Genomic DNA, 24134 nt, shown 5'->3' on the forward strand with positions numbered 1-24134 from the left:
TTCAGCAGTACGGAGTTCACTTCCAGTTGAAAGGAGGAAGGAAGAAGACCCTGTGAAGGAGGGGGAAAAGGCTGCTCAGGTGAGTTTCAAGACTGCCAGCTTTGTGTGGTACTTTGTATTCCCTTGGCTTCTCTGTGTTCTCTCCCTGAAGACAACCAGAAGCTGGAAGCTTACTGAGTGCCATGAGGTGGCTCTGGATGCTGCTGAAGAAGCGCTGCACAGTTCTTGCACCATGACCATGGTCACTGTTGTCCACTTTCTTGCCAAAACCTTTAGCTCTGAGCCCATCCCAGCACGTGGGCAAGGAGGCCGAGACAGCAACGGGGCTATGGTGCTTGGGGGGAAGGGGAGTGTAACCCCCTTCTACTGGGGGGACAAGAGCCAGTGTGTGACTGCAAGGTTGAGATCCTGGAGTGAAGGGGACAGCAGGAGGAGGGACAGGCAGCCTTTCCTGCAGGAAGTGGCCCAAACCAAAATAAGTGTTATTAACTTTACTAACTTTTACTAAGTCAATCTCAGCCCAGCCTGTGCTGCTCCTGCTCCTGCTCCCACTCACTGCTTTGACCACAGGACAGCTTGCAGTTTTACTTTGACCTTCACTTCTTTACTATCGGAGCCTAAAAGCAACTGAGGGAGAAGGCAGAAGTGGACTGTGACTCTGTGGCAGTGCCGGAGGGGAGACTGGTCCTTGCCTGCTCCCTTACGAGTTGTGTTTTAGGGTTTTTTGTTGTTAGGGGTGTGTTTGGTTGGGTTTTCTCCCTCTGTTAATGGTAAAACTGAAACCCAACAGCTGGAAGTCACCACCACTCAGTGCTACAGGCAGGGGGGAGAAATGTCAGAGCTGCTCTGGTCAGCGCAGAAGAGCGGTTGTTGTTTGGGGAGGACTGGGGCTGAATAATGCTGCTGTTGCCGCTTGCATGTGATTGCAGCTGTGATAAGATGCCCCCGCATCCTCCCCGGGGGTGGCTGGGGCAGGGGGAGCCTTTTGCATGTGAATGTCCTGCATTCCTGAGGGGGTGGGGAAGGGCAGAGGAGAATCTTCTCCATTCAGGGTCCAGGACCACACAGCTAGTATCTTTAACTTTTTTTTTTTTTTTTATTTAATCAGCCAATCTATTTTGACTTGATGGATGTATCGGCTCCCTTTCGCCCTTCTATCAGAAAGGTGACCACTATGTGCTTTTTCCTGATTTTTTTTATTCCTGTTACCCCTACCTGAGGATAGAGTGGGTGCCACCTCCTCCAGCAACAGAAAGGTTACATGAAGTTGTCAGCTACTTGGTCATTACTCTGAAAGCCTTGAAAAGTAGCAAAGCCAGTTAGCTAAGAAAACAGCTTTCTGCTGTACCGCGCTGTGAGGGTTAGCTTGTACCCATTTTACAGCTTGCACGTTGATTAATCAACTTACTTGTGGTCTTCTGTTGCTTGTGGCTTGTTTGTTCAAGATCTTGGGGGCAAACCCAGGCTGGTCCTGCTGGCTTCCTCCTGCACACATTTGCACTACCTTCTGCTCGACTCCTTCAGAGCGGAACTTGCAGGCCCCGAGCCCCAGGTGGCCACTTGGAAAAGTGACCTTTGTGGTGGTGGCTGCAGGCAAAGTACAAGGCCAGCAGCAGAGGGAGATACGGTGTTGTCCCAGTGCAATGTCTCAGAATAGCTGAAACGGCACAAACCAGGCCGGGAGGGGAAGGAAGGAGACATCCCTGTGCTCCATGCTGGGCTCTGATTATCTTATGCCTGGAGTAAGTCCCAAGGCACCTCTGCTCCTGCGCTCACAATAACTGACCAGAGCTTCCTTGCTTATGCTGCTGTCTTACAGCCTCTTAGTTTGAGCAAAAGGCAGAAAAGTTTCTGAAAAACAAAAAAACCCCAAACCCCACCACCAACCCAACAACTTTTTCTTACGGTCAGGCACTCTTCACTGTACTTGCACCATTACACCTTCCTGTAGGACAAAGGAAAACCAGGGAGCAGAAAAAACCCCACCCACAAACAAACAAAAGAACCCCCTCCTGGCCACGAACAATCCCCCCATCCAGCTAAAAGCCCGCGTGAACCAGGTTTGTCCCTGCTGACCTTCCCCATTTCCGCAAACTGCCTTTTGCCTTTTGACTCCCACATGGAGCCATGAGGCAGACGCGGGCAGCACAGCTCTAGTCCGTGGTAGTGCTGCAGCCTCCGGGCAGCAGAAGAGCCCATTTACCACCCAGCTGACTGTCCCTGTCCCCCCCCGGCCAGTGCAGCATCTTACAAGGCACCAGATGCAACCCTGGCCCCAGGATGCCACAGCAACGCACTCTCCCTCACACTAAGATGCTGCCATCTTGGCCACACAAACAGGAAAGGGGGACAGACTGTTTGTTGGGGTTTGATTTTTTTTTTTTTTGCCTTTTTTTTTGTCAGGTGTTTTTTTTTTGCTGCCCTTTTTTTTTTTTTTTTTTTTGCAAGGTTGGCTTGTACTAATTACATACTAACGACAGTTAAGTCTCTGCTGCTTTAGAGTGTACTACAGTGGCACTGTTGAAGGCTGTTAAGGGCCTTAGTGTCCTTACAGCACAACCTCTTAGCTCCAGGGACCTGCTACCCCTGCAGGCCAGCAGCACAGCTCCTCCTTTAAAGGGGGAATAGAAAGATGCTTTTCTCAACGCTGCTAACTTGTGCTGTTAACGCTGGAGCTGTGCTCTTTGCACTAAAAATAAGCTTAATAAGGTAACCACAGGAAACTCACAGGGGCGGCATAAGGGGCATGAACCTCTTCCACCACTGGTCTATGACCTGCAGAAAAAAAGTCTTTCCTTACAACTAAGGCCATTTACCTCCACATGTTCCTCCCCCCACCCTGTCCTTGTGCCCAAAGGCCCAGCTGCTGCAGGGCAGTGGACTGTAGCTACGTCACCATAACAAAATACTCTTCTTCGAGGAACACAAAACCATAGCTCATGTCAAAACACAGCAGCCAACACAACAGCTCGGCTGCTGTTTCAGCAGGTAAATGGTATTCTCCCTCCCCTCACTTCCCTTCCATACATTCTCTTCAAAAAGAGCCAAATTACGCAATCAAAATACACAAGTGAACTGCCACTCACATTCAAAACAAATGGCAACTTCTTTTCCTTCAGGAAATAACCTTTACAAACACCTCCAAGCAAGCCTTTTTGTTTACATGTTTTATTAAAAATTTACATAAATGAACACACTCCAGCAGTTGGGGTATGCAGGTGTCCTAGGTTAAAAAAAATATACAAAATCCCAAGCCCTCCTGGGCTGGGCAGCAGCAGGTTGAAGCAGCAGCTCACTTCCTTTGAACGGTGGTGAAAGCTGGCATCTGAATGGGCTGGATTGAGTGGACTGGCTGGAAGACGGGCTTCTTCCGCATGTCGGAGAGTGTCTTCACTGAAGGGAGGAGCTGGTTTCTCTTGATGATCTGCAGTGCCAGCTGTGTGTTACCTACAAGATGCCTTTCCATTAAAAAGAACCCAAAACCGAAAAGTACCTTCATATGACTTTGCATCACTGTTCTTGGAAGCGAGGTGACAAGCCAGCCCTGGGCCCAGGCCACGTACCTCAACCCTCTTCATATTCATTGAAACGCCAACATGGACAGGAAAAGCATTAGACGAAGGTAAATTTGAAAACACAGTATTGCTTGAGTCTACCTGTTCTTAGCTGAAGACATCAAGCTTTTACCTTGGAGCTGGAAGACGCTCGAGCACCTGCTGAACTCCTGGAGGGCACCTCTTCTCTCTCCCATCTGTGCAGTGAGGCTCACGCAGAGCTCACACAAAATGCCCTCACCATGTGACATGGCAGACGGTAATGTGAATGTCAAGGGTGTATATAAAACATGTTTTTGAAAGAAGAGATCTGATTTTTAGCTGTGTGCATGGTACATCAAATAAACACCAATATAAATGTAAAATTTATTGTTAAAAATTAAACCTATTAAATTGTAGGAGAAAAAAACCACTAGGTTCTAAAAAGAACATTTCTCCCTCTTATCAAATACTTTTCTTTCACTAAAGTTTCAGTTTCAGAAGAGATGCACCGCTCTGTTGCCTTAGCTCCTTTCGGTTATATACTTATAAGGGGGTGAGAGATGTAAATCCCACTTTCTTCTGCTCTACACTACTTGGTTGCAGAAAGAAAGGTTTCCAAAATTCCAATGTAGAAAACACCTTTATAAGAAAATTGTAGACATCTCAATTCTGAATACAAATGCTCATGTCCTCTGCCACCTGCAGTGCAAGACAACCAAAGGGGAACAAATGCACTGAACAAGTCACACCACCAGGACATAAAGCCTCAAGGGGCACAGGTCCACAACCATGGCAGCTTCAGTGGTGCAGCTGAGCTGTACCAGTCTGCTCACATTGGAGAATTCAAGTGCAATTTTTCCAGTTTCCCATTATGTAGAGGCTTTTTCCCATGCAAACACAGTGAGCCTTCAAAAGGAACGATTTTGGAAGAGAGAGTTACCAATATGACACGCTTTATTACAGTACTTGCTACGTGGCTCTTGACATGGGTTCTTCAGGAAACTTGGACTGTAGTTGTCTTTTAATGAAAAGCCTTTCAAGCCCTCTTCAGAGCATAAACCTCATCAAGGGTTTTACTGAGCCTACTCAAGGCTGCCGATTTCTGCACGAAGTATAGAAGACTTCAGCTCAGAAAATGAATGTTTAAGAAATCTGGAGTGTACAGGATGGCAATAAACCATGGAAATGAAGGTGCAGCTGCATGGATCCACAGCAGCGTGAAGTGGAGACAGGTTCTAACAGGTGTCATTCAAATACTGGCACAGCTCTAAAAAGACTAGGAGTAATGACTACTGCCCTCCTCCCCTTGTATCCCAAATTTAGGTCAGAGCATTTCAAAACTTACCATTCTGTAATTCAAGATACACAGCCAGCAGAATAGCCTCTGGAGGGATCTCTTTGGGGTGGATCAGTGAAGCAGCCTTAGTGAAAAAGAAGAGGGTGGGGAGAAAAAGTGCTTAAGAGAAACATCCAGCTCAATGAAAGTGCCCCTTGAGAAGGCTGTTACCTTCATCTTGGTTAACAAAAACAAATAATTCATAAACTAAGATAAGATTTTTTTCAAACTAATACACTCCATCAGGTTTATGCATGCAAGAAGAGACTGAAAGATTATCTGCATTGCAAGACTGTTTCCCACTAATTAGCAGCACCATCTGCTGTATGCTTATGTTAATAGGAGTCTGTAATTCCTGGGCCACTCTACTGTGGTTTTGTGGTGAGATGACAAGTGAAGAAGGTAACCTCCACTGCTCCAAAGTTCAGAATACAAACTTAACAAGGATTGTTCATTATCTTTCCATATACAAATCTTTTTCAGCTATGAAGTCAATTTATTGTAGATGCAGAGACATACTATGCTTTACATCCACAGATGGCCTTACACTCCTTTGGGCTTTACACATGTGCCACAGAGTCCCAAGCACAGACACCTGCCCAACCCTAAGAGGCCCCCAGAGAAAAGAAAAAGTAAGACAAGGGCCTTAAGCAGTTGAGAACTTCACGCAGTTTGAGCCTGTTCACTGATACAACTACTGTGAAGTAATCTGGAAGACCGCTGTTTCAGTTTGCAGCTCAACAATGCATTTGAGCAGTCTTCCTGACAGACGGGAATGGCTGCAAAGAGACAAATATATTGTCGTTGAAAGGTCAGTCTCAGCTATAAGACAGACCGAATGACACGGGGTAAGTGAAGGCGGAGAGTTTCAAAAGCAGTACTTGAGAATTCTCAGGACAAGAGACAGGCAAGAAACATACCTCCAGCAGAACTGCAGTTTGTTCTCACAGCCTTAAAATTAATAGCTTAAATGGTGTTATTAACTGATTAGAGAGAAGTAAACTCAAGAACTTTCTCCTCCGAAATACAACAATTACTATTGGAAGATAAAAAACCAACCCAAACCTTAGAAAAAGTCACATGGCTCTAGTTACATTTCACTGGTTTGATATAATCTAAAAACAAACAAACTGACCCAAAAAAACCACCTTCCCATAGTGGTACTGAACTATTTGCACAAGTGAGTCTGCAATTCCTTTATTTTATGTTACTAATAAAGATTGGTTCATAGAGAGAGAAGAGTGCTGCCATGTCAGCAAATAAACCCAAGCTATGAAATCACCAGGATGTGCTGTGATCTAAATGGTGCTCTGAAGGAAGTACATTTGTTTTCCATACCTGATGAAGACACTTGCGCGCTTTGTCGTATTCACTCCTCAAGCAGTAAGCACTTCCAAGGTTAAACAACATCATTGTCCGCGCAGATGTGACCGAACTGGGGTAACACTGTGGGGTCTGCTTCCCAGCTGCAATTAAAAAAAAAAAAAAAAATAAGAAAACCATTCTTCTCCCTTACTCTTTTCTTTTGAACTGGCCAAGTTCGTTCCTGTTCTCTGCTGATGGCGGTGGCTGGTACTTACAAGATTCCATCGCCTCATTCTCTCCTTTGTCAGACCCTGCAAAGAAAAAAAAACAAACAACAAAATTCATCATGATCTGTAAACTTTTTAAAAACTTATTACAAAAATAATATAGAGGTACAAATTTGCTTCTTTCTTCATGGTCTGACATTAAAAAGGGAAAACATACCAGCTTGCTCAAGAGTTTATGCCACTTAAGACTTTCTATCCTTAATATTTTGCTTCTCTAAAAGCTACAGTGAGAACAGTGAAGTTTAAACTGCAGACATGTCACTGAAACCAGCGCTGCTGTGGACTTAACTATACACATGGGCTCTGAAATATTTTTGTTACCGAATACACGCTCCCAGCTGGAAGCACTGCAAGAAAATTAAGATACAGGTTAACTAAGTTCTCCCTACTCCTATCTCTCACTAAACGCAGTGAGTAGACTTCACTGATATTGCAAATCCTAGTTTGGAGACTAAAAAGCTGGAAGAGAAGGTATGAAGCCCAAACTTAACCATAATTGCATATTTAACAAAAGCAGCTTTCAAAAGTTACGTTCAGACAAGCCAGAATGCTACAATATACAGTTCTATTTATGTTTCAGAATGACCTAATTTAAAGGAAAGACAAACATGCAACAGACAAACCAAACACAAAGTAGGAACTAAAGCTGGGAAAACAAAAGCACAACAGGAACAAAAACACAAACAACCTATGGCTTAAAACCAGATGTCTTAATCATCATCATATTTGTATACAGAAGTTTACAGCAGGCAGGCAGCTGAAAGCATAATTGGTTCTCATAAAGTGTGGATTCATTAACCTTGATCCTGCTCATTTGAAGAGATCCCGAGGGAAACATCAGTGACGTTCTCGGGGTTCAAGTGAGTGATGGCATCAGATATTCTGTCTAGAGAGATGAGAGCTTCTGCTGCGTACAAATGCCCAAGAAACCTACAACAGCAAAGGGTTTGGTACAAATATCAGCGTTAACAGCCCCCACAATTTGTTATGCAAGACAAACCGAATGCAGTTTTTAACTCAAGCACATGAAAACTATTACTTGAAGCACTTGCACGGAAGTTAGGGGGCTTGTAAAGTATTGCCATAATACCCATATATATGGGTATATATACCCATAATACCACTAATGTGGTGAAAAAATCTGTACCTGAATAATGACAATTCATTCATGCACAGGAACTGCCATTCCAGAAAGATTACCTTGGTATGGCTTTATATCAGAGAATTTAAAGAGGAATCCTTACAAAAACACCCAGGATATGGGTACATCTATAATTTGAGGTGTTAAGTAACTTTATATTTGATAAAAATCAAACTAATTCTGTAAGCAAGATGCATTTCTAAGGACATCAACTATACAAGGCCTGTCCATGGGGCACAGACATCTTTCCAACTGCAGGTTTTAGAAAAGAATTAAGTCTGGTGTTTGACACTTGTAGTTCAGCTCAGCTTATCAGCAGCTTTCCTTTTCAACTTTGGAACAGAAGGAATCCTGGCCGATTGAGAGCGTACTTAGTTTGCAAATATTCAATCTGAAACAAAAGTTAAGCAAAAAAGCTCATGCTTGTTGTATGGAGCTGTATACAGTACACTGCAAACTGACCGTATAGTTGGTTGTAATGAATTACAAAACATCAGGTAAAGTATCAGTCAGTCATCCAAAATAATTTCTGCAATTTAGATCTGATACAGCAAATGTAACTTTCTACATGCAATTTATTTCACTTAAGCAAAACAGGAACAGTTCAATACTCCCAATCTGCCCAAAAGCCTAGTTTCCTGGGACCAAGATACCTGGTGCTCTGCCCTTGCAAGAACTGTCACCAGCATTCTGTAATGATAACACTGCCTTCACAAAATGACATGTTACCTTGCAAACTCCTCTAAGATCTTGCTTATACAATGACCGTGCAAAAAGATGAGCTTCTGCAGTAGTCTGAAGCATGGGAGCCAAAGAATTTAATTGGCACAGACCATTTTAGAGTATGCTGGCAGCATATAAAAATAAGCACAGGTTAGCTTGCTTTCTGCAAGTACATGACCAGTTTTGAAAAATACCGTTACGACCATAAAAACCTGTGCTATATTTTATCCTGTGTATGACATAGGAATTACATGCACAAACAAGGTCAGAAGATGGGGGTAAAGCTGCCTTTCTTGATTTTGCAGAGATGTATGGGAGCTGGTGGGTAGAAACAGAATGAGCTTTGAACATCTTTCCAAAAAAATACAGTGCCAATTAAGAACTGACAAAGAGAAATGGAAGAATGGAACCGATATAAGCAACAGTAGCAGTTAAAGTGACAGCCCTGAACACCCAAGATCTGGTACCCCTCTGACTGAGCAAACCTTCCCCTCCTAGGCTGTGGTTTCCTAAACGAGCTTTCAGCAGCGTGGTGGCATGGGCTGATGTTGTCTGTCCCCAGCTGCTCATTCCTGCCCCTCGTGCTGCATCAACACCAGCACGTGCAGCCCCACAGTGAATCGGGACAGAGACCGGACGGCCCTGCCACTGGGTGGAACCCAAGGCTGGAGATTAGCCAATAGCAACAAAGGCAGCAATAGATTCTGAATTACGTGGAATTCATACACAAACAAGGGGACTCACGTTCCTGCGTGTCAATGAACATTTAGTCAGGGCTTCAACAAGAACAGGAGCAGGCCAAGCAATTCTTTGCATCAGATACAGAATGGGCAAGCAGCTACAGACATTGGAAGCTTCAACTCAGAACTCTCCAGCAAAAAAGCAGGGCTGAGAAAGAAGAAATGACCACGTCAGACTTACTTAAGAGACCCTGACAGCTTTGGTTGCTGAAGAAGTTTATCTGCGTGATTCAATGCCATAAGGTTATCACCCAAAGCCAGAGCCACGTAAGCACTACACGCAAGTATTGAGCACCTGGAGGGGGACAAAAAAAAAAGGGGGGGGAGGGGGAGAGGAAAGCCAATATGTTAAATGGAGAATTTTATGATTCCAAATGCAGCTGTAAGATGTATTTCTTGTTAAGTGATGAAGAAATAAATCATAAACTTTCAATAATGTCTTTGAGTCAAACTATGAAGTAAAGGAGCTAGTGTTTTATTATCTACAGCCTCAATCGCATTCTCTGAATTAGGAGACACACTCCACCGGTATAAACCAAGGACCACCACTTTATGCTCAGTAAGATTCTGAAATTTTGACCATAAATAACAGATTAAAAAAAGATGGACCTCATTACACATGTCATTTTTCTTATGGAGAGCCTTCTTTCCCACTCTCTTTTTATTCATTTTACCTTGCACTCCGGTTTGTGCTTCCCTGCCCCCCCTCCAGCTGCAGCCAAGGGCAGCAGACTTGTAGATTTCTGTAGCATACAACCTACAGACATATAGCAGCAATCAATTAAGTTGTAATGTATTTCACTGTTATGCTGTACAATGTTTGCACACAGGTAGACAATAAACGCTGGAGAATCTGGCATTTCCAGTTTGGTGTTCCATTGAGAGCTGTAACCCACTGCCAAGACTGACTGATGCGTGGCATTTTGTTGCTGTCACAGACTTACTTATCTTTCCAAAACCACAAAGTCTCTGACAGTTCCTGTAACGAAATCTGAGCTACTCGCATTTTCCATCTTCAAACAATGACCCCACGTCAGGATGCCATCATTAGGCCAAGCTTCGCACTTTGTAATAGCTCCCCCCCCGGCTCCCCAGACACAGCACTTGGGGATATTTTCCACTTCGTAAGACATCATTCAGGGCAGGCTGCCCTGTCCTCGGGGCACGGGTCTCTGCCGGCCGCAGGCTGCGACGCCTTGCTGTGAGCACGGCCTCTGTCCTTCTCCAGGGAGGAAGAGCGGATCCTCTTAGCGGGGTCTCACGTTGGGAGCGATGGGAGAAGAGCCTTCGACTCTCCCGCCGGTAGGTGGGCTATTACCGTGCAACCTTCTGGCAACTGTCAAGCCCACTTTTGGTCCAGCAGTAAGTCATGTAATTCGTGGCAGGACCTGGGGTGCCTTTATTCCCCTTTCCCAGGAGGCATGCTCCTTAATTATGCACAAGCAGGATAAGAAACTTCTCCAGTGTTTTCTCCCTACCCCCCACTTCCTCTCTACCGTGCCCAGATGTCACATCAAATCTGAACACATACAAAAGCTTGAGAGAGGGAGAGGAAAGCTTCCCCAGCTTCAAGTCCCAAACCTAAAATATTTCTGAAAGGTTGTGACTGGGGAGGGGGAGGGAACGTGGGGAAAAAAAAGAAGTCTCTGTAATAACAGCCTGCTTCTAACTAGCCTCTTTTCGTCTCTGCCTTAAGGAAGCACAGCTTTTAAACCAGCAGAGATGCTAAATGTCACCAGCTAAATACCCTTAGACGCAAGCCAAGGCCTGTAGAGTTGGTTGCTATTACCCTTTATATCAATATATGTCTCCTATTCTCCCCAACTCTTCTGAAAGCCTATATTTATTTCTGAAAGTGTAAATTCAAACACAAGACACACTCCAATCACACAACAGGCAAGTCCAGCAAAACTGAAACCTACTCCTCTGCTCCAAGGGTTTGTCACTGTTTAAGCCATGTAAGAGCTGGCAAGATTCTTCAGCAACAGCCATCTAAAGAGGAGGGAAATAGTCAGGTTTTCTTCCCTGCAGTACTGTTCTTGTGCACTTGGATCCATTGTTGAGCCAGTTAAACCAAACGCTCAGGAGACCTGACAGCTAACCGGAGCAGAAGAATTGCACCACAAGGGAAAAGACAAACTAGTTTTTCACCTCGGTCAGGATTCTGACAAAACTCCACAGGTTGCCTTTGAGCACGGCAGACTTCCAGCATCACTGAGCCTCCGCATGCCCTAAATAAAACTGCCTTTGCACTAGGAAAAAGAAAAATGTTTTTTTAAACTGCCAGATTATGTCAAACAGCCTCTTGTGCAGGTTTAGGCAACAAGATTTGTCAGCCCACACCAACTGCAAGTTTACAGAATCCAAACTCCACATCTGACTTGGCTTATTTCTCAGGCAAAGGGCAAGCCAGAGCAAATCCAATTCTTCGAAACTTACTATGAAGGCACCAAAAATGGCACTACTAAACCCTACAGAGGACATCACTAATCTAAAATAATTTCAAACAGCTAGCTAAGAAACTATCTGCTATTGTGCTATCTACTTCATACATTTCAACACAGGCAAAACAATGCAAAATACTAAGAAATACAGAATGCAGATGGTCCTTACTCAATGGGGAAATTCAGCACCAGCAAAAGGGAGATAAGGAAGAACTACCCAGTGGCCGAGAGTGAGGAAGAAGAGTGTGAAACAGCTATGGGTGGTAAGCATTGTAAGCTTCCATCATTGTGACAAGGCCAAACAGCCCACAGCAACCTTTAAGTGGATAAATGAGGCTAAACTGGGTAGGTGTGGAGGAGAGACGAGGTATATCGGTGGGCAGCGGGGTCTTTACAGTATTACCTGTGAAATTATTAGCAAAGTCAGTGATGCTCTTGGAACACTATAGTAGGGTATGCAGACTTCAAAAATACGTAAGTAAATAAAGTATAATGATGGACTGGAGATGGCCAATGGAAGAGTCAAAAGAAAGGAAAAAAGGGTGAAATTGGTTCACATGTCTTATAGTAAGGGCTGGCAGTCCAAATCTATTCAGGACAAAGCGGGTGATCAAACTATTCCTTTATGTCTAGCTGCTTTGAAAGGGAAAATTAACATTCTCACACAATCTACAGGGAAAGAGGCTACAACAAGGTCTGTTGCTATCCACCTCAACTTCTACAATAAACTAAAAAAGAATTTCCAAATGTAGCACCACGGTCTACCAGAACTCCTTTACTCTGGTGTATCCTGACAGTGTGGGGTTGTTCTAGTGTGCTGAAACACACCACAGGCTGAGAGCTGAGCAGGGGAATTGGCTTCTCGCAGGATGAGAAGCAGCGAAGAGCAGAATCGTTTAGAAGAAACTCAGAAGAAAAGTCTGGAGTTTCCACTTCCTATGGACAAATTCTTAGCAACTTTTGATTGCAGCTTTTAAAACCTTGCAATTGAATTACTGCTTATTATGAGAACAGTCTGCTCAACTAATCTGTGCACAAGTACCAAACAATACATATGATGCGTAAGCATTTTATAGATAGTATCTTTAATTTTTAAGAACTTTTTAGGGACAAACTCAGTCATTTTAAACTTATTAGGATGCGCAACTGTACAAATTCATGCAAAAAAAAGCATTTAAGTTGCCCATTTCAGTTTTGATGCATTAGAGGCTTTTCAGTCCAGTGACTTAACAGGGAAAGACTGAATTGAATAGACACCTATTCCTCAGGATAATCCTTGACAACATTCAGAATGTTTTTTGCTTAATTTTCCCTGACTAGACAAGAATTTTAATTTTCTCACTTAGCTCCTTAGTGAGCAAGACTACAGGAATATACTAACATTTGAAGGCAATGCATTTTGCTTTTCACAGCTATCTGCAGAAACTTAGAAATAGCTTTAGTAGAATCACTCTCTAGGGATATCTAGTGCTTTGGTGGTTAAATCCAGAGGAAGTATCACAAAAAAATAAATCAATGCTTTTCCTTTCCTTACATGATGTTCTTTACCAGAAGGAGTAGTGTAATTCTTGCTAAACTGGGAAGTTTTTCCTGGCATGTTGTCAGGTTTCATCAGTAGATAACAACAGCTGATTGTGAAATAAAAGACTATGTATTTAAAAAAAAAAAAATCACAATGTGACACTATCATTTTGACATGTGGCAACCACATTTTCAACAGTCAGGAGAAAAAAAAAAAAAGGAGAAACCACAACCAACCCACATCACTGTTTTTAATCCAGTGCTCTCTATTTCGAGTAGCGTACTCTTGTACCACTTCAGAATAAATAATCAAGGTCTCAGTAATGTTTCCTCATATATTCCTGCTAAATTGCTTTTAAATGAATACAGGTAGATTTGCTACATGTAGTGGAGCAAAGTAAAGGTTAAGCTGGTCATTAGAAAACACAGGTTACCTGGGGTTAGGCTGGAACAGAGTGTTTACCCAAGAGTTTAAGTGGGAAATTACTGTATGCTTTGTCCATAATGGAAACTTAAAACAGATTTCTTTTTTCTAAGCAGGTGCAAGCTTTATAGTAAGAGAAATTTTCAACAGGCTGGCAGCCACCTGAAATAATTAATGTTGCCAGCAAATGATAATCTTGTTGGGGAAAAGTAAAGAGGTTCCAGATAACATGATACTTATTTAGACACGTAGGAGTTATTCTGTGTGGAGAGCACTCAGGCTGCTGAACAAGTAGTTTAAGGATCTTTGAGAACATGAAAAAGACTGCAGTCAAATTTTACCTATGTTCTTCCATGGTGAGGAAGTCAAACGCCTGGACAGAAGCAATTTTTCTATTTTATGCAAACTAAGAATTTACTCCTGCTGCAAGGAGCACCATTCTCATCTGAAAGCAGCATAGCTGCTTTTACCACTTCCATTTTTTCTCCCCCTCCAACAAGCACATAATGTTGTGGGGGCTGAATTCCAAACTAACCTTATCAAGGCTATAAAGGGAAAAGGTACCACCATACAGTAATTTCCACCCCTTCCACCAATCACAGTAGCCATCGTCAGGTTTTTAGTTTTGTCTAAAATTGTGTAAAATTGTGTAAATTTATGGGACTTGATTTTTTTTAGTTTTGCCCAATATATAATGCCAAGCAAATAAGAGTGGAATCAGACAAACTGATCTGCCTTCTGAATTGACATTCTGGATGGTTTCTATTTGTTCAGACTCAAAGCCCAGAAAAAAGGAAGCACACACATTTGAAAAAAGGCATCCTTAGATTAACAGTTAAAAATCAACATTGCAATACCTAAAAAAAAAATAATAATAAAATCTAGCAATGACTCCAGAATCAATGCAGAGTTTAAGAGGGGGCTCATTTTGTGGTGGATATTTTATATTATTTACTTACCTTAAATTTTCTAATTCCTGTTTCTTCAAAGGCGAAGAAGGTGGAGCTGCAATGAATTTATCCCCTTCATGACTTTTATTGCTAGAATAAAATCAGTGTATTAATTATAGGGAGTGACTATAAATAATTAAAAAATTCTATACACAATAAGCACTGATATTTATACACTCCATTTAAAAGGACAGGAAAAATTCTATTGCCTAAAAAACAGGGAAATGAAACTATGCAAAACCTGAGGCATATGCTCTTATCCTAACCATTCTATTTGAGAAGGAAGAAGGGGGACATTTGCTGGGAAGGATTTGACTGACAGACCAAACCACCCACGCCATTCTCCACAGTCTCAAGCTATTTATTATGCTTGGTGTCGGACAAGAACTTGAAACTGGAGAGATGCAGAACTCGCTGCATTTGTAGCCTCTCTTCTTTTAGCCTGTAAGAAAAGCAGTAAACTAGTTCTCTCCCTAGGCATTTTAAAAACTAATTACCTAAATATTCTAGAAAGATAATCCACAGTGCTCCAGCTTCCTTTTGACTTCGAGCTGCCTTTATTTCAAAATACTTTTTAAAAAAAATAAATAAAAATTTCCACTTTCTTAAAGTTACACTAGGCTTTTTTTTTGGAATAAGTATTTGCTCTACTTAAAAAGTGTGCAACTTTGTTCTCCAATAAGCTGAAAGGCAACAACCTTCTGGAATGAGAATTGAAGAGAAGGTTAACAGCTGCACCTTGGCAGAGAGAGACACTGAGGGTTAGAAACAACAGATCAAAAAATCAGAATTGAGACTGAGTCTGTCCACCTAACAAGAACTTTTTCATTGATGTAGTTTCATATCTGTTTATTACAAACAGGTAAGATAACTCTAACTTAGACCTTCAAAACAGATAGCAACAGACTCCAAGGAAACCTGTACTCAACACTGCTGTAGTGTATATACCTCATGCCTTTGCCAAAAATTAGGTTAAAAAATACCCTTAACCACTGAAAGTATTCATTGTTTTCCTGTGAATAACAGCAGAATCTGTCTGAGAGTCAGCCTGTGCAATTAGTGGGATTTGCTTCAAAACCATCCTGTTCAATTAGCGTGATTTTCTTCAACTGCCTTCTATCTTCCAATGTTCTCTTGCAGAGGATCCCATGTCAGAAGGAACAAATCCTTAGAGAACCTTTCAGAATGTGACACACAAACTGAAGAACAGCCTTTGTTGCTGGACATTTTGAAACTGGCAGTGACCACTGAGAGATATAAGGGAGTCTTTAATATTTTTTTTAAGCAGAAAAAGAATCTGGTTTTGAAAGCAGAAGGCAGTAAAGGATCTTCCCATACAGGGCATATTTTCCTTTCCTCACTCCTACAAAAACAAAAAACAAACTCCAAAACAAAATTAAAAAAAAAAAGGAGGTCTTGTCTGAGTAAGGGCCACCATGTTGTTTTCATCACTGCCATTCAGTGGGCTCCATAAGCTTAAAATAGAAGTCTTGCTTAAACTAGAAGAGCTTCACCTCAATGGGCTGCATACAGGTTGCCAGGGGAGGTTAGTTCACAACCTCTAACCTTGATAAGTGAAAAAGAAACACCTCTTCCCACCTCAAAAGTTTATACATTATTTGGTCACTTGACAGGAAAGACTGCCATTGGGGGAAAAAAAGGGTTACAGAGAATAGCCTTCAAATACTGTTGTAGCAGTAGCAGCCACCAACACCCAGCCCCAGCCTCTCCCAGGCAACCTCAGAACATGTGGGGATGCACCTTGTGCCTGCGCAGCACAGCGTATGTGCAGTAAATCTTGCCGTGTGACAAAAGGATCTTATCTTCTTAAAATTCATCTGTACTTGGGTCTGACAAAAACGTGTTTTTTCATTACTCTAAGTAGTTCAAGTTCTAGCACAGACACTTTTTCCAGATTAGTTATTGTAACTCTTCCTTTCTCAAAATGGTCATTAATGAAAGTACAGTCTAGAGCCAACAAAGTTACTCTTCAAAATGAAGTTCGGAAAACATCAGGATCAACACAAAAAATTAAGACACCTTTCTGCTATTTAACATTTGACATATATTGTCTACAAGTTTTTCTGAAGCTTTAAGGAGAAGAAAAGAGATTTTTCTTAAACTCTTTTTTGTAACATGCAATTTATTAAGGAATAGCTCTGTGCTGCGTTCCTACTTACCTTCTAAATATAATTTCCCGTTTCTAGTCTAAAACAAACACAACAAAGCATACTAGGGCTGACGAATGTTGGATCTGATCACAGGGAAATGCTTACTACTGAATTGCTAGACATTTATACATTGAATCAAGTACCTGGTGGTGCACATGCGCACACACATGTACACAGAATCACTGTAACATCTGAAACTTCACTTACAATTAGAAAAATACCAATATGCACTGCAGGAGGGTGTGGGAAAACATAACATTTGCAGCAAAGAAAATAAGATGGCCAGAGGGAAAAAAAAGAATTTCACTGTCTAATTTATTAAGGTTGTTAGGACTGGTAGGAATCAACTGGGTATTTTCTTAAATTAGCATACCAGCAATTAAAACAACAAGCAACTAAATTTCCTTGGATATCCCAACACTGCTGAGAATTTACATTTTTTTTTCTGCTGGCCAAACAGCACAGGTAGCAGACACAGACTGTCAGCCCAGAATTACTGTGGACATAAAGAAAGGTTTACATGCAATTCTGTTTACCTGCATGCTTCACTGCTTTCACTGTTTTCTGTATTTCCCCCCAGCTGGCTACTAGTTTTAGATCCATTTTCCTGCTTTGGCTCCTGCTGATCTTCTGGCAGTAGCAGCAAGGCATTTCTTAGACAAATCGCTGCAAATTCCATACTGGCTACAGGTATTGCTGAGGACTGCCCATCACTTAAAGAGACACAGAAGTTAACCAATGAGTAGCAATCCTACTAAATTAAAAAAAAAAAACTAAAAACAGAGCTCCAGAAAGATCTGATTCCAGAGAAAACTTTACCTAAAAAATTTAAATCATGTTTTAATATAACACGTTTAATTTATGAAGACATATGTATCTTGCTATTCTTATATATGGAAAGTACACCACGATGCCCACATACAATGAGCAGATTCAACTATGTAATGACAAGAAGTTTCTCTTTACTTTGCTTCCTGAAGTTTTATGACAGATCAACTATATTTTCAGCACTTTTCTAGAGTGGATTACTGAAATATGTATCTTTAAGAGAAAAAGCGGACAGATTTAGCTAACTGGAAATACAAGTTTCAGATAAATAACTTTTAAGCTTTAATGGCCTCCTTAGTCACAACGAATACACAGTTAAGCCCTCTGCTGGCCATCATAGAGAAGGCATCCAAGTGACATTCAAGTAAGACTCATCATTTTCACATGCCTCTCTCTTCACTACATTAATAATTCCAAAATGTACAGTTATTCCATGGCAGTTTTAAAGCCTCCTGATAAACAGATATGTATCCTTAACAAAGGTAAGATAAAAAAATATAGAGCCCATGGAAAAGATACTTACTTATAAACGACATTCTGTATTGACTGGGATGCTAGGACTATCTTACGGTGGTAGCCTTGACCTACTATAGATTGCACAATTCCCTTTTTGCTGGGAAGACCTTTAGTCTCTTGTTCTGATGTCTAAAAGGAAAAAAAAAAAAGACTAAAATACCAAGGCTGCTGAACAACAGCTTGATAAAATAAGTAAAAGCTGGAAGACTTTGAATCCTGCTAAAATGTAAGAATTAATAGTTTATATGAGTAGAGTTTTAAATCTTAAATATCACAAAGGTTCAGGCACCTTCTATTGTCTTTGTATTGCAGAGGGATTTTACTGCACACAGTGTAACCACAGATTAGTCCTGACAGCTTGTCTGATAGCCTACTGACCTAGTTTCTCCTCCGTTCTGAAAGCAAAAGAACAATGAACCAAGTCGTATTAAGAGAACTGCTAGGATATCTAAAGAGAAATCAAATAATATTCAGAATTGGCACTGTAACACCTGCCGTCTTCTCTCCCTGCTTACACAGCATTCCAAATGCTCTCTGAAAAAGCTGCTCTCAAATCGTTCCAAGGGGAGCATGCAGCTGAACCACAACATATGCAAAGTTAAATAAATTAACAGATTTTTGAGTATGCAGATGTTCTGAGGGTCAAATGAACTTAAAGCACCCTGTCAGTCCCAAGAATTATCTCTGCACCATATTTACTGGAGTTTGTTTATTTTACCATAAGCCATCTTCACAACTTTGTTGCTAAGTAAAGTTAGTGATGAAAAGTTGCACTTGTAAGGAAAAAACTTATCCTAAATCTGCAATTTAAATAGCTATCGCTTTCCAGAAAATTTATCAGAATCTATTGTGAAGAAGAATATTGACATTATAATGGCATTTACTGTCAAATAAAAAATTGCATGCAATAAGTTTGGAAACAAAGCACATTATTTTGGAAAAGGTGTTAAAAAAACTGCAGAAAGGGAATCATCTTCCATCTATATTTTATAAATCAAAATACTTTTCTGTATCACGTTCAGAGTATAAATATGAATCGATACTTAGATATCAAGCAAGATTATTGCAAATGGAGTTACAAGGTCAAATTAAACATACTGTTGATTTTAGGGCCTCACTTGTCATGTTGCAAGTCTTATAATTTAAAGACATTTCCCCTTTGCTTTTAATATTAACAGTATCCAAAGTTAATTTTTTTTCTTGTAAGTTTACAAATTTAGGAAACAGCACGCTGTTTTTGTGACATGAATTCAATCCCTCTGGTACACCACACAACATCCCCACTGTAGCAGGAGGAAGGCCAGGCTTAAGGAGCCTGACATCATCTACTGCTTTGGCAAGCCTGCAGTAAATAAAGAAGTGCCCTGTAAGGGTCTATATTTCCCTTTTTCAGACTGTGAGACATCGTCCTTCTAAACAGAATCCTAGCTTTGTTTTTTGCCACAAAACCTATGCTAATCCAGTCCCTCACAGCCAGCTTTCCACTAGAGATGATCGATTAGCTGTGTCTTCTTTATCTATATGTGACTTGTAACTATTAGGATAGACACAGAAAATTGCAAAATGAGTATGAAGAAAGCTGTTCTTCCTGCATTCGCTGTGCTTTGTAAAACTAAGTACTCAGAACTATCTGACAACAGCTAGCACTTACACAATCAAAGTCACTCCCTTTTTGACCCAACACTCTTGAAACTTGAGTGCTGTGCCTGTGAAATGGGGATATAATCAAACCTCTCCTATAAAGCTCTGAATATCTTAAATTTTCTGAAATAGAGATACCAAAATAGTCAGCACCATTAAAATTCCCAAGGGAAAAGTTACAAATTTTGCATTTGGAAGGATTTGGATACTGTGCAGTAAATAAAGGCGCAGAGGCCACCCAGAGAGGGAAAACAGAGAATTCGGGGGGTGGGGGTGAATAGAGTGAATATAGCCATTTGTTCAATTCATCCCACCCATCCCATGCACTGTGAAACGGACATGCTGTGGAAATAACTGCATGGGATCATGCAATTATAGATTACATCATAAGGCCCACACACGAGGGGAGAATTACAGTTTCATAAGGAACCAAGCACAGTATCTTAATTTCACAGATGTACTATTTTGGTGCAGTTTTCTGTTCTAAGAACGAATGACCCTGTCCCCATCCCTCTGAATTGTAACATAGGGTCTTATCCTAAACAGACATGGATCAAGAGGTTGAAACCAAGATGCCCCATTGGACATGCAATACATCTGCTCTCAGCAGGTTTTCACAAACTTTGCCCGCAGAGGAATGACAGGTCTCGGCAGTTTGGGATTCAGCTTCCCAGCAGCTGTGGTCACCACTCCTTCAGGATGGGAAAGGCTGATCTCGGCTTCCTCAGCCTATGTCACTTACAGGCTACCCACGCTACAGTCTCTCACCCTCTCAACCTCTAGCAGCTATTCAGTGAGGAAAAAACAAAGCTTTTTATGAGTTTTGGCTCCATGAAGAGAAGGAAGATCATGTGCAAAGACTTCAGTGGAAATCAGAGCACATCTTGTTATCTTCATCCAGCTTAGTCCTATAAAATGGAGTGACATCTGAATTTCGATAGTGGATTTACAGTAGACAGAATTAAAAAAGAAGTTTAAGGAGTTTATATCAGTTGTACATCAAGAAAACTGTAAATAATCAAGAACATTATGCCAGGAAGAAAGCTTCTCTTTAACCAAATATTTTACTAGTCCTCTACAAGAGTCTTTGCATCTTCCAGTAAAGTTTAGGACATGGTGCTATATTTTGATTTTAAACAAGATTTTTCACCAGTCGGATCCAATAACCACATTCATTAAAACATCAAAAGACTAACCTTACTGTCTGCTAAAACAGTAGCAACATCCTTTCAGCCATAGAGGCAAAGGATCTCTACTGGATAAATGTATGTTTTCTCCTACTACTCCAGCTAAAATTTAAGCTAGAACTTTGTTGTTTCAGAAGCAGTAATGCAATTTCTAGAGTCTAAACCTAAAAATTCAAGATGTTTCAGCCAAAAGTTAAAAAAAAAAAGAAAAACAACCCTTTCACCTCAAAGTATTAGCAACAAAAGTTGTTTCTGTGCATCAGACCTCAAAGTGAGTATCAAACCTCCAAGAGCAGCCCCAAAAATTTCCTTCCTTAGATACTACAAATGGTCACTGACTCCAATCTCGCCTTACTATTTCTGCAAGCAGGAACAGAAATACTTTGAAGTACAGAGAAAATATCTTGAGCAAGTTTAATTCTTCTGTTCACACAAAAAAAAGACAGAATTACTTAAAGGGGTTGTTCTGGTGGTGGTGGTTTTCTCTCTCTCTCTCTATATATATACACACACACACAAAACCCATATAAAATATATGTTATAATTATACCTAAACCCCAGGATTTTGCAACCAGTATGAAATGACTGTGGAAAGCTGAGGCACCATAAAATATCCATGAATATCATGTCAAACTATTAATGGTAGTATCTACATTTTTAGTAAAGAGTACTCACTACAGAAAGAACATATTGCTTCCTGTTACAAAGTGATGCTTCATTAGAGAATAACACAAGCTTATTTACAAAAAATATCTTTATGTTTATTTCTAAAATTATTTCAAGACAAAGTAAGGTAAACCATCAGATGACTTGGAGAAATATTATGTGCTTCAAATCAATTCAGGATTACCCATTCATTTCGTAACTACAATCAAAATAAGGAATTTGCAAATCTACTTACCCCTTTATTGGCAGCAATGCAGCATTCTGCTATTCTCAGCCAAAGACGAGGGTTTGAGTGATAAACCTGGACTGCCTCAATCAGGCATTCAAAGGCAGCCAAGGGCCTCCCAATATGCAACAGCTGAATTCCACAATTGTAGAGCAACTCATACCGTTTGTTAGTCAGTAGCGTACACATGGGTCTCCCTGAAAATTTTTTACCTGCAGAAAAGGATTACATCACATTGGATGTGCAGCTCAAGAGAGCCAAAAACATAACTCTGGGAAGAAGAGGGAAGCTGTGGGTAACACCCAAAAACTACCAAAAATCCCTTTAACTGCAGAAATTCCAGATACAAAAGACAAATTAATTGTATTCTTAATAAAGACTGAAGTACGTTAAATGCTAACCATTTAAGTTCCTTGTCATGCAAGCTAAATGTTACATAATAAGGCGGGGGTCGGTCTCTTCTCCCAAGTTACAGATGATAGGACAAGGGGCAATGGCTTCAAGTTACGCCAGGGGAGGTTCAGGTTAGATATTAGGAAATATTTCTTTACTGAAAGGGTTGTCAGACATTGGAATGGGCTGCCCAGGAAAGTGGTTGAGGCACCATCCCTGGAGGTATTCAAGAGAGGAGTTGACATAGTGCTCAGGGATATGGATTAGTGTTGGGTGGTGTTTTGTGTGTGTTTTTTTGTTTGGTTTTTTTTGTTGGGTTTGGTGGTTAGTGGGTTTTTTTTGTGTGTGGTTTTTTTTTTGTTGTTTTTTTTTTTGTTTGTTTGTTTTTTTGTGTGTGTGTGTGGTTTTTTTTTTGTTTGTTTGTTTGTTTAATCGGTTGGACTAGATGATCTTAAAAGGTCCCTTCCAACCTAGGTGATTCTGTGATTCTGTGATAATAATAGTGTGAGAATATACATCTTTGTTACTCATACAGATTCCAGAAGAAAACCACTTTGCTGTTAACAAGCATAAAACATTTTGTGTCTTCACACTGGCACCTAAGACTGCACTTAGGTACAGGACCAGCAGAGGAATAGGGAAAAGCAATAAAATGCTTGATAGTAACTAGATTTTAAAGAAACAAGAAATGAAAAAATATCACTTCATCATGAAATAATTTACTTGGAAGAGAAAGAAACCTTAAGTATTATTAATCAAAGCAAGAAAACATTATAATATTCATTTTCTTGCCTTTTGTATACTTAAAAACAAAAGGAGATGGCTAAAACTAACCATAAAACTAAACAATAGATACACATTTCTCATACAAGTATGGGAATTGTTCAGTAAGAAATTTTGAGAAACACACTATCTTCCAAATGCTAATTTAATAGTATTGCACTCCACATTTTCTATATCTTCCAAGTCCTTCAAGATGATTCTACCTACAGGTAGCATATAGGCAGGACTATAAATAACTTTAATGATGCATAATAGTTCACAGAGACTTTATTTTGTAATATAACCCCCCGACTGACGGTCAAAGATTATAAAGGAGACAGAAGTAATTGCCCCAGCCCCATGGCACGTCAAAGAAAACAGCAAAAAAAGAATATATTTCATCATCATCATCTATTTCTGGCAACAGCAACTATAGTCTGAAATCAAGTTACAATTAAAACTCTCACCCTCCTTATCCTGTCCCCTGCAAAGAGATGGAACAGGAATTTTGCTTATATAATTACTGAAAGCTTCTATCCTTTATTTTCTTGATTCATCCACCCCTCTTCCACCATCTGTTTTCATCTCTTAAAAGTCTTACCTGGATCTGAGCTGCTTGTTCCTAGCTGCGCACACGCATTATCGTTCTCTTGCAAGGCTTTTTTAAAGTAAAAAATTCCTAAATTGTGCTTTCCCATTGCAAAATGGATGCAGCCAAGATTGTTCCAGAACATACACCTTAAGCATTCACCTGAGAGAACACAAAAGACCAAGAAACTGAAAAACGTCACTGAGCCCATAAAATGCTCCCACCGCTCTCTCATGGGTCAGTATATTATGGTAGTCTATTAAATGTTCTTCAGTGAGATGCAGTTACATCCCTGCCTCAGAAGCATTTTAATAACCTACATTTCTGTATACCATTCTAGTTCTCTTGGACAGTTGACCTGGAAGGACCAATATATATATATAAGCAGCCACAGATTTCCAGATCTTGAGCACCGTATTCTAGGAGAGCCGGGTATAAAGCCAATTTGACAGATTGCAAGTGAAGTAAGTTCACCTGGAGGGTTTCACAGAACTTAGCATGCAAGCACTTGACGTTTTCTCTTGTAAAAAGGAAATTATCAAATAATTTTATAAAATAAACAAACACGTCAACCTAACCACACAAACAGGAAATGCACTCCTTCCTAAATATATCATGTTCAAGTAACAAAGTAAGAAATTCCTTCTAAATAGAAAAGAACAGAAAAATAAACTTTTGATTTATCTGCTGGTAATTGAGGGTTTACAGGGTTACCATTGATAAAAAAGAAAAAAAAAAAGGCAAACTA

General features: G+C 40.6%; 1 protein-coding gene across 4 annotated transcripts in view; it reads right to left on the reverse strand.

The window, feature by feature from the left end:
- Positions 1–3161: 3161 nt before the first annotated feature.
- Positions 3162–24134, reverse strand: part of CNOT10 (CCR4-NOT transcription complex subunit 10) — a 35467-nt gene continuing 14494 nt past the window's right edge. The window contains exons 9-19 of one of the 4 annotated variants that reach the window (XM_074150301.1): positions 23399–23548; positions 21652–21854; positions 17930–18051; positions 17115–17291; positions 14417–14497; positions 9250–9363; positions 7264–7394; positions 6453–6488; positions 6211–6338; positions 4882–4957; positions 3162–3447 (exon numbers count right to left, since the gene is read on the reverse strand). In XM_074150301.1, coding sequence (XP_074006402.1) covers positions 3293–3447; positions 4882–4957; positions 6211–6338; positions 6453–6488; positions 7264–7394; positions 9250–9363; positions 14417–14497; positions 17115–17291; positions 17930–18051; positions 21652–21854; positions 23399–23548 — 1373 coding nt within the window. In that variant the 3' untranslated portion in view covers positions 3162–3292. The remainder of the gene's footprint in view (positions 3448–4881; positions 4958–6210; positions 6339–6452; positions 6489–7263; positions 7395–9249; positions 9364–14416; positions 14498–17114; positions 17292–17929; positions 18052–21651; positions 21855–23398; positions 23549–24134) is intronic. The other 3 variants (XM_074150303.1, XM_074150302.1, XM_074150304.1) reach the window with 3 other exon arrangements.

Source organism: Numenius arquata, chromosome 7 (genome assembly GCF_964106895.1).
Source record: "Numenius arquata chromosome 7, bNumArq3.hap1.1, whole genome shotgun sequence".
Lineage (NCBI taxonomy): Eukaryota > Metazoa > Chordata > Aves > Charadriiformes > Scolopacidae > Numenius > Numenius arquata.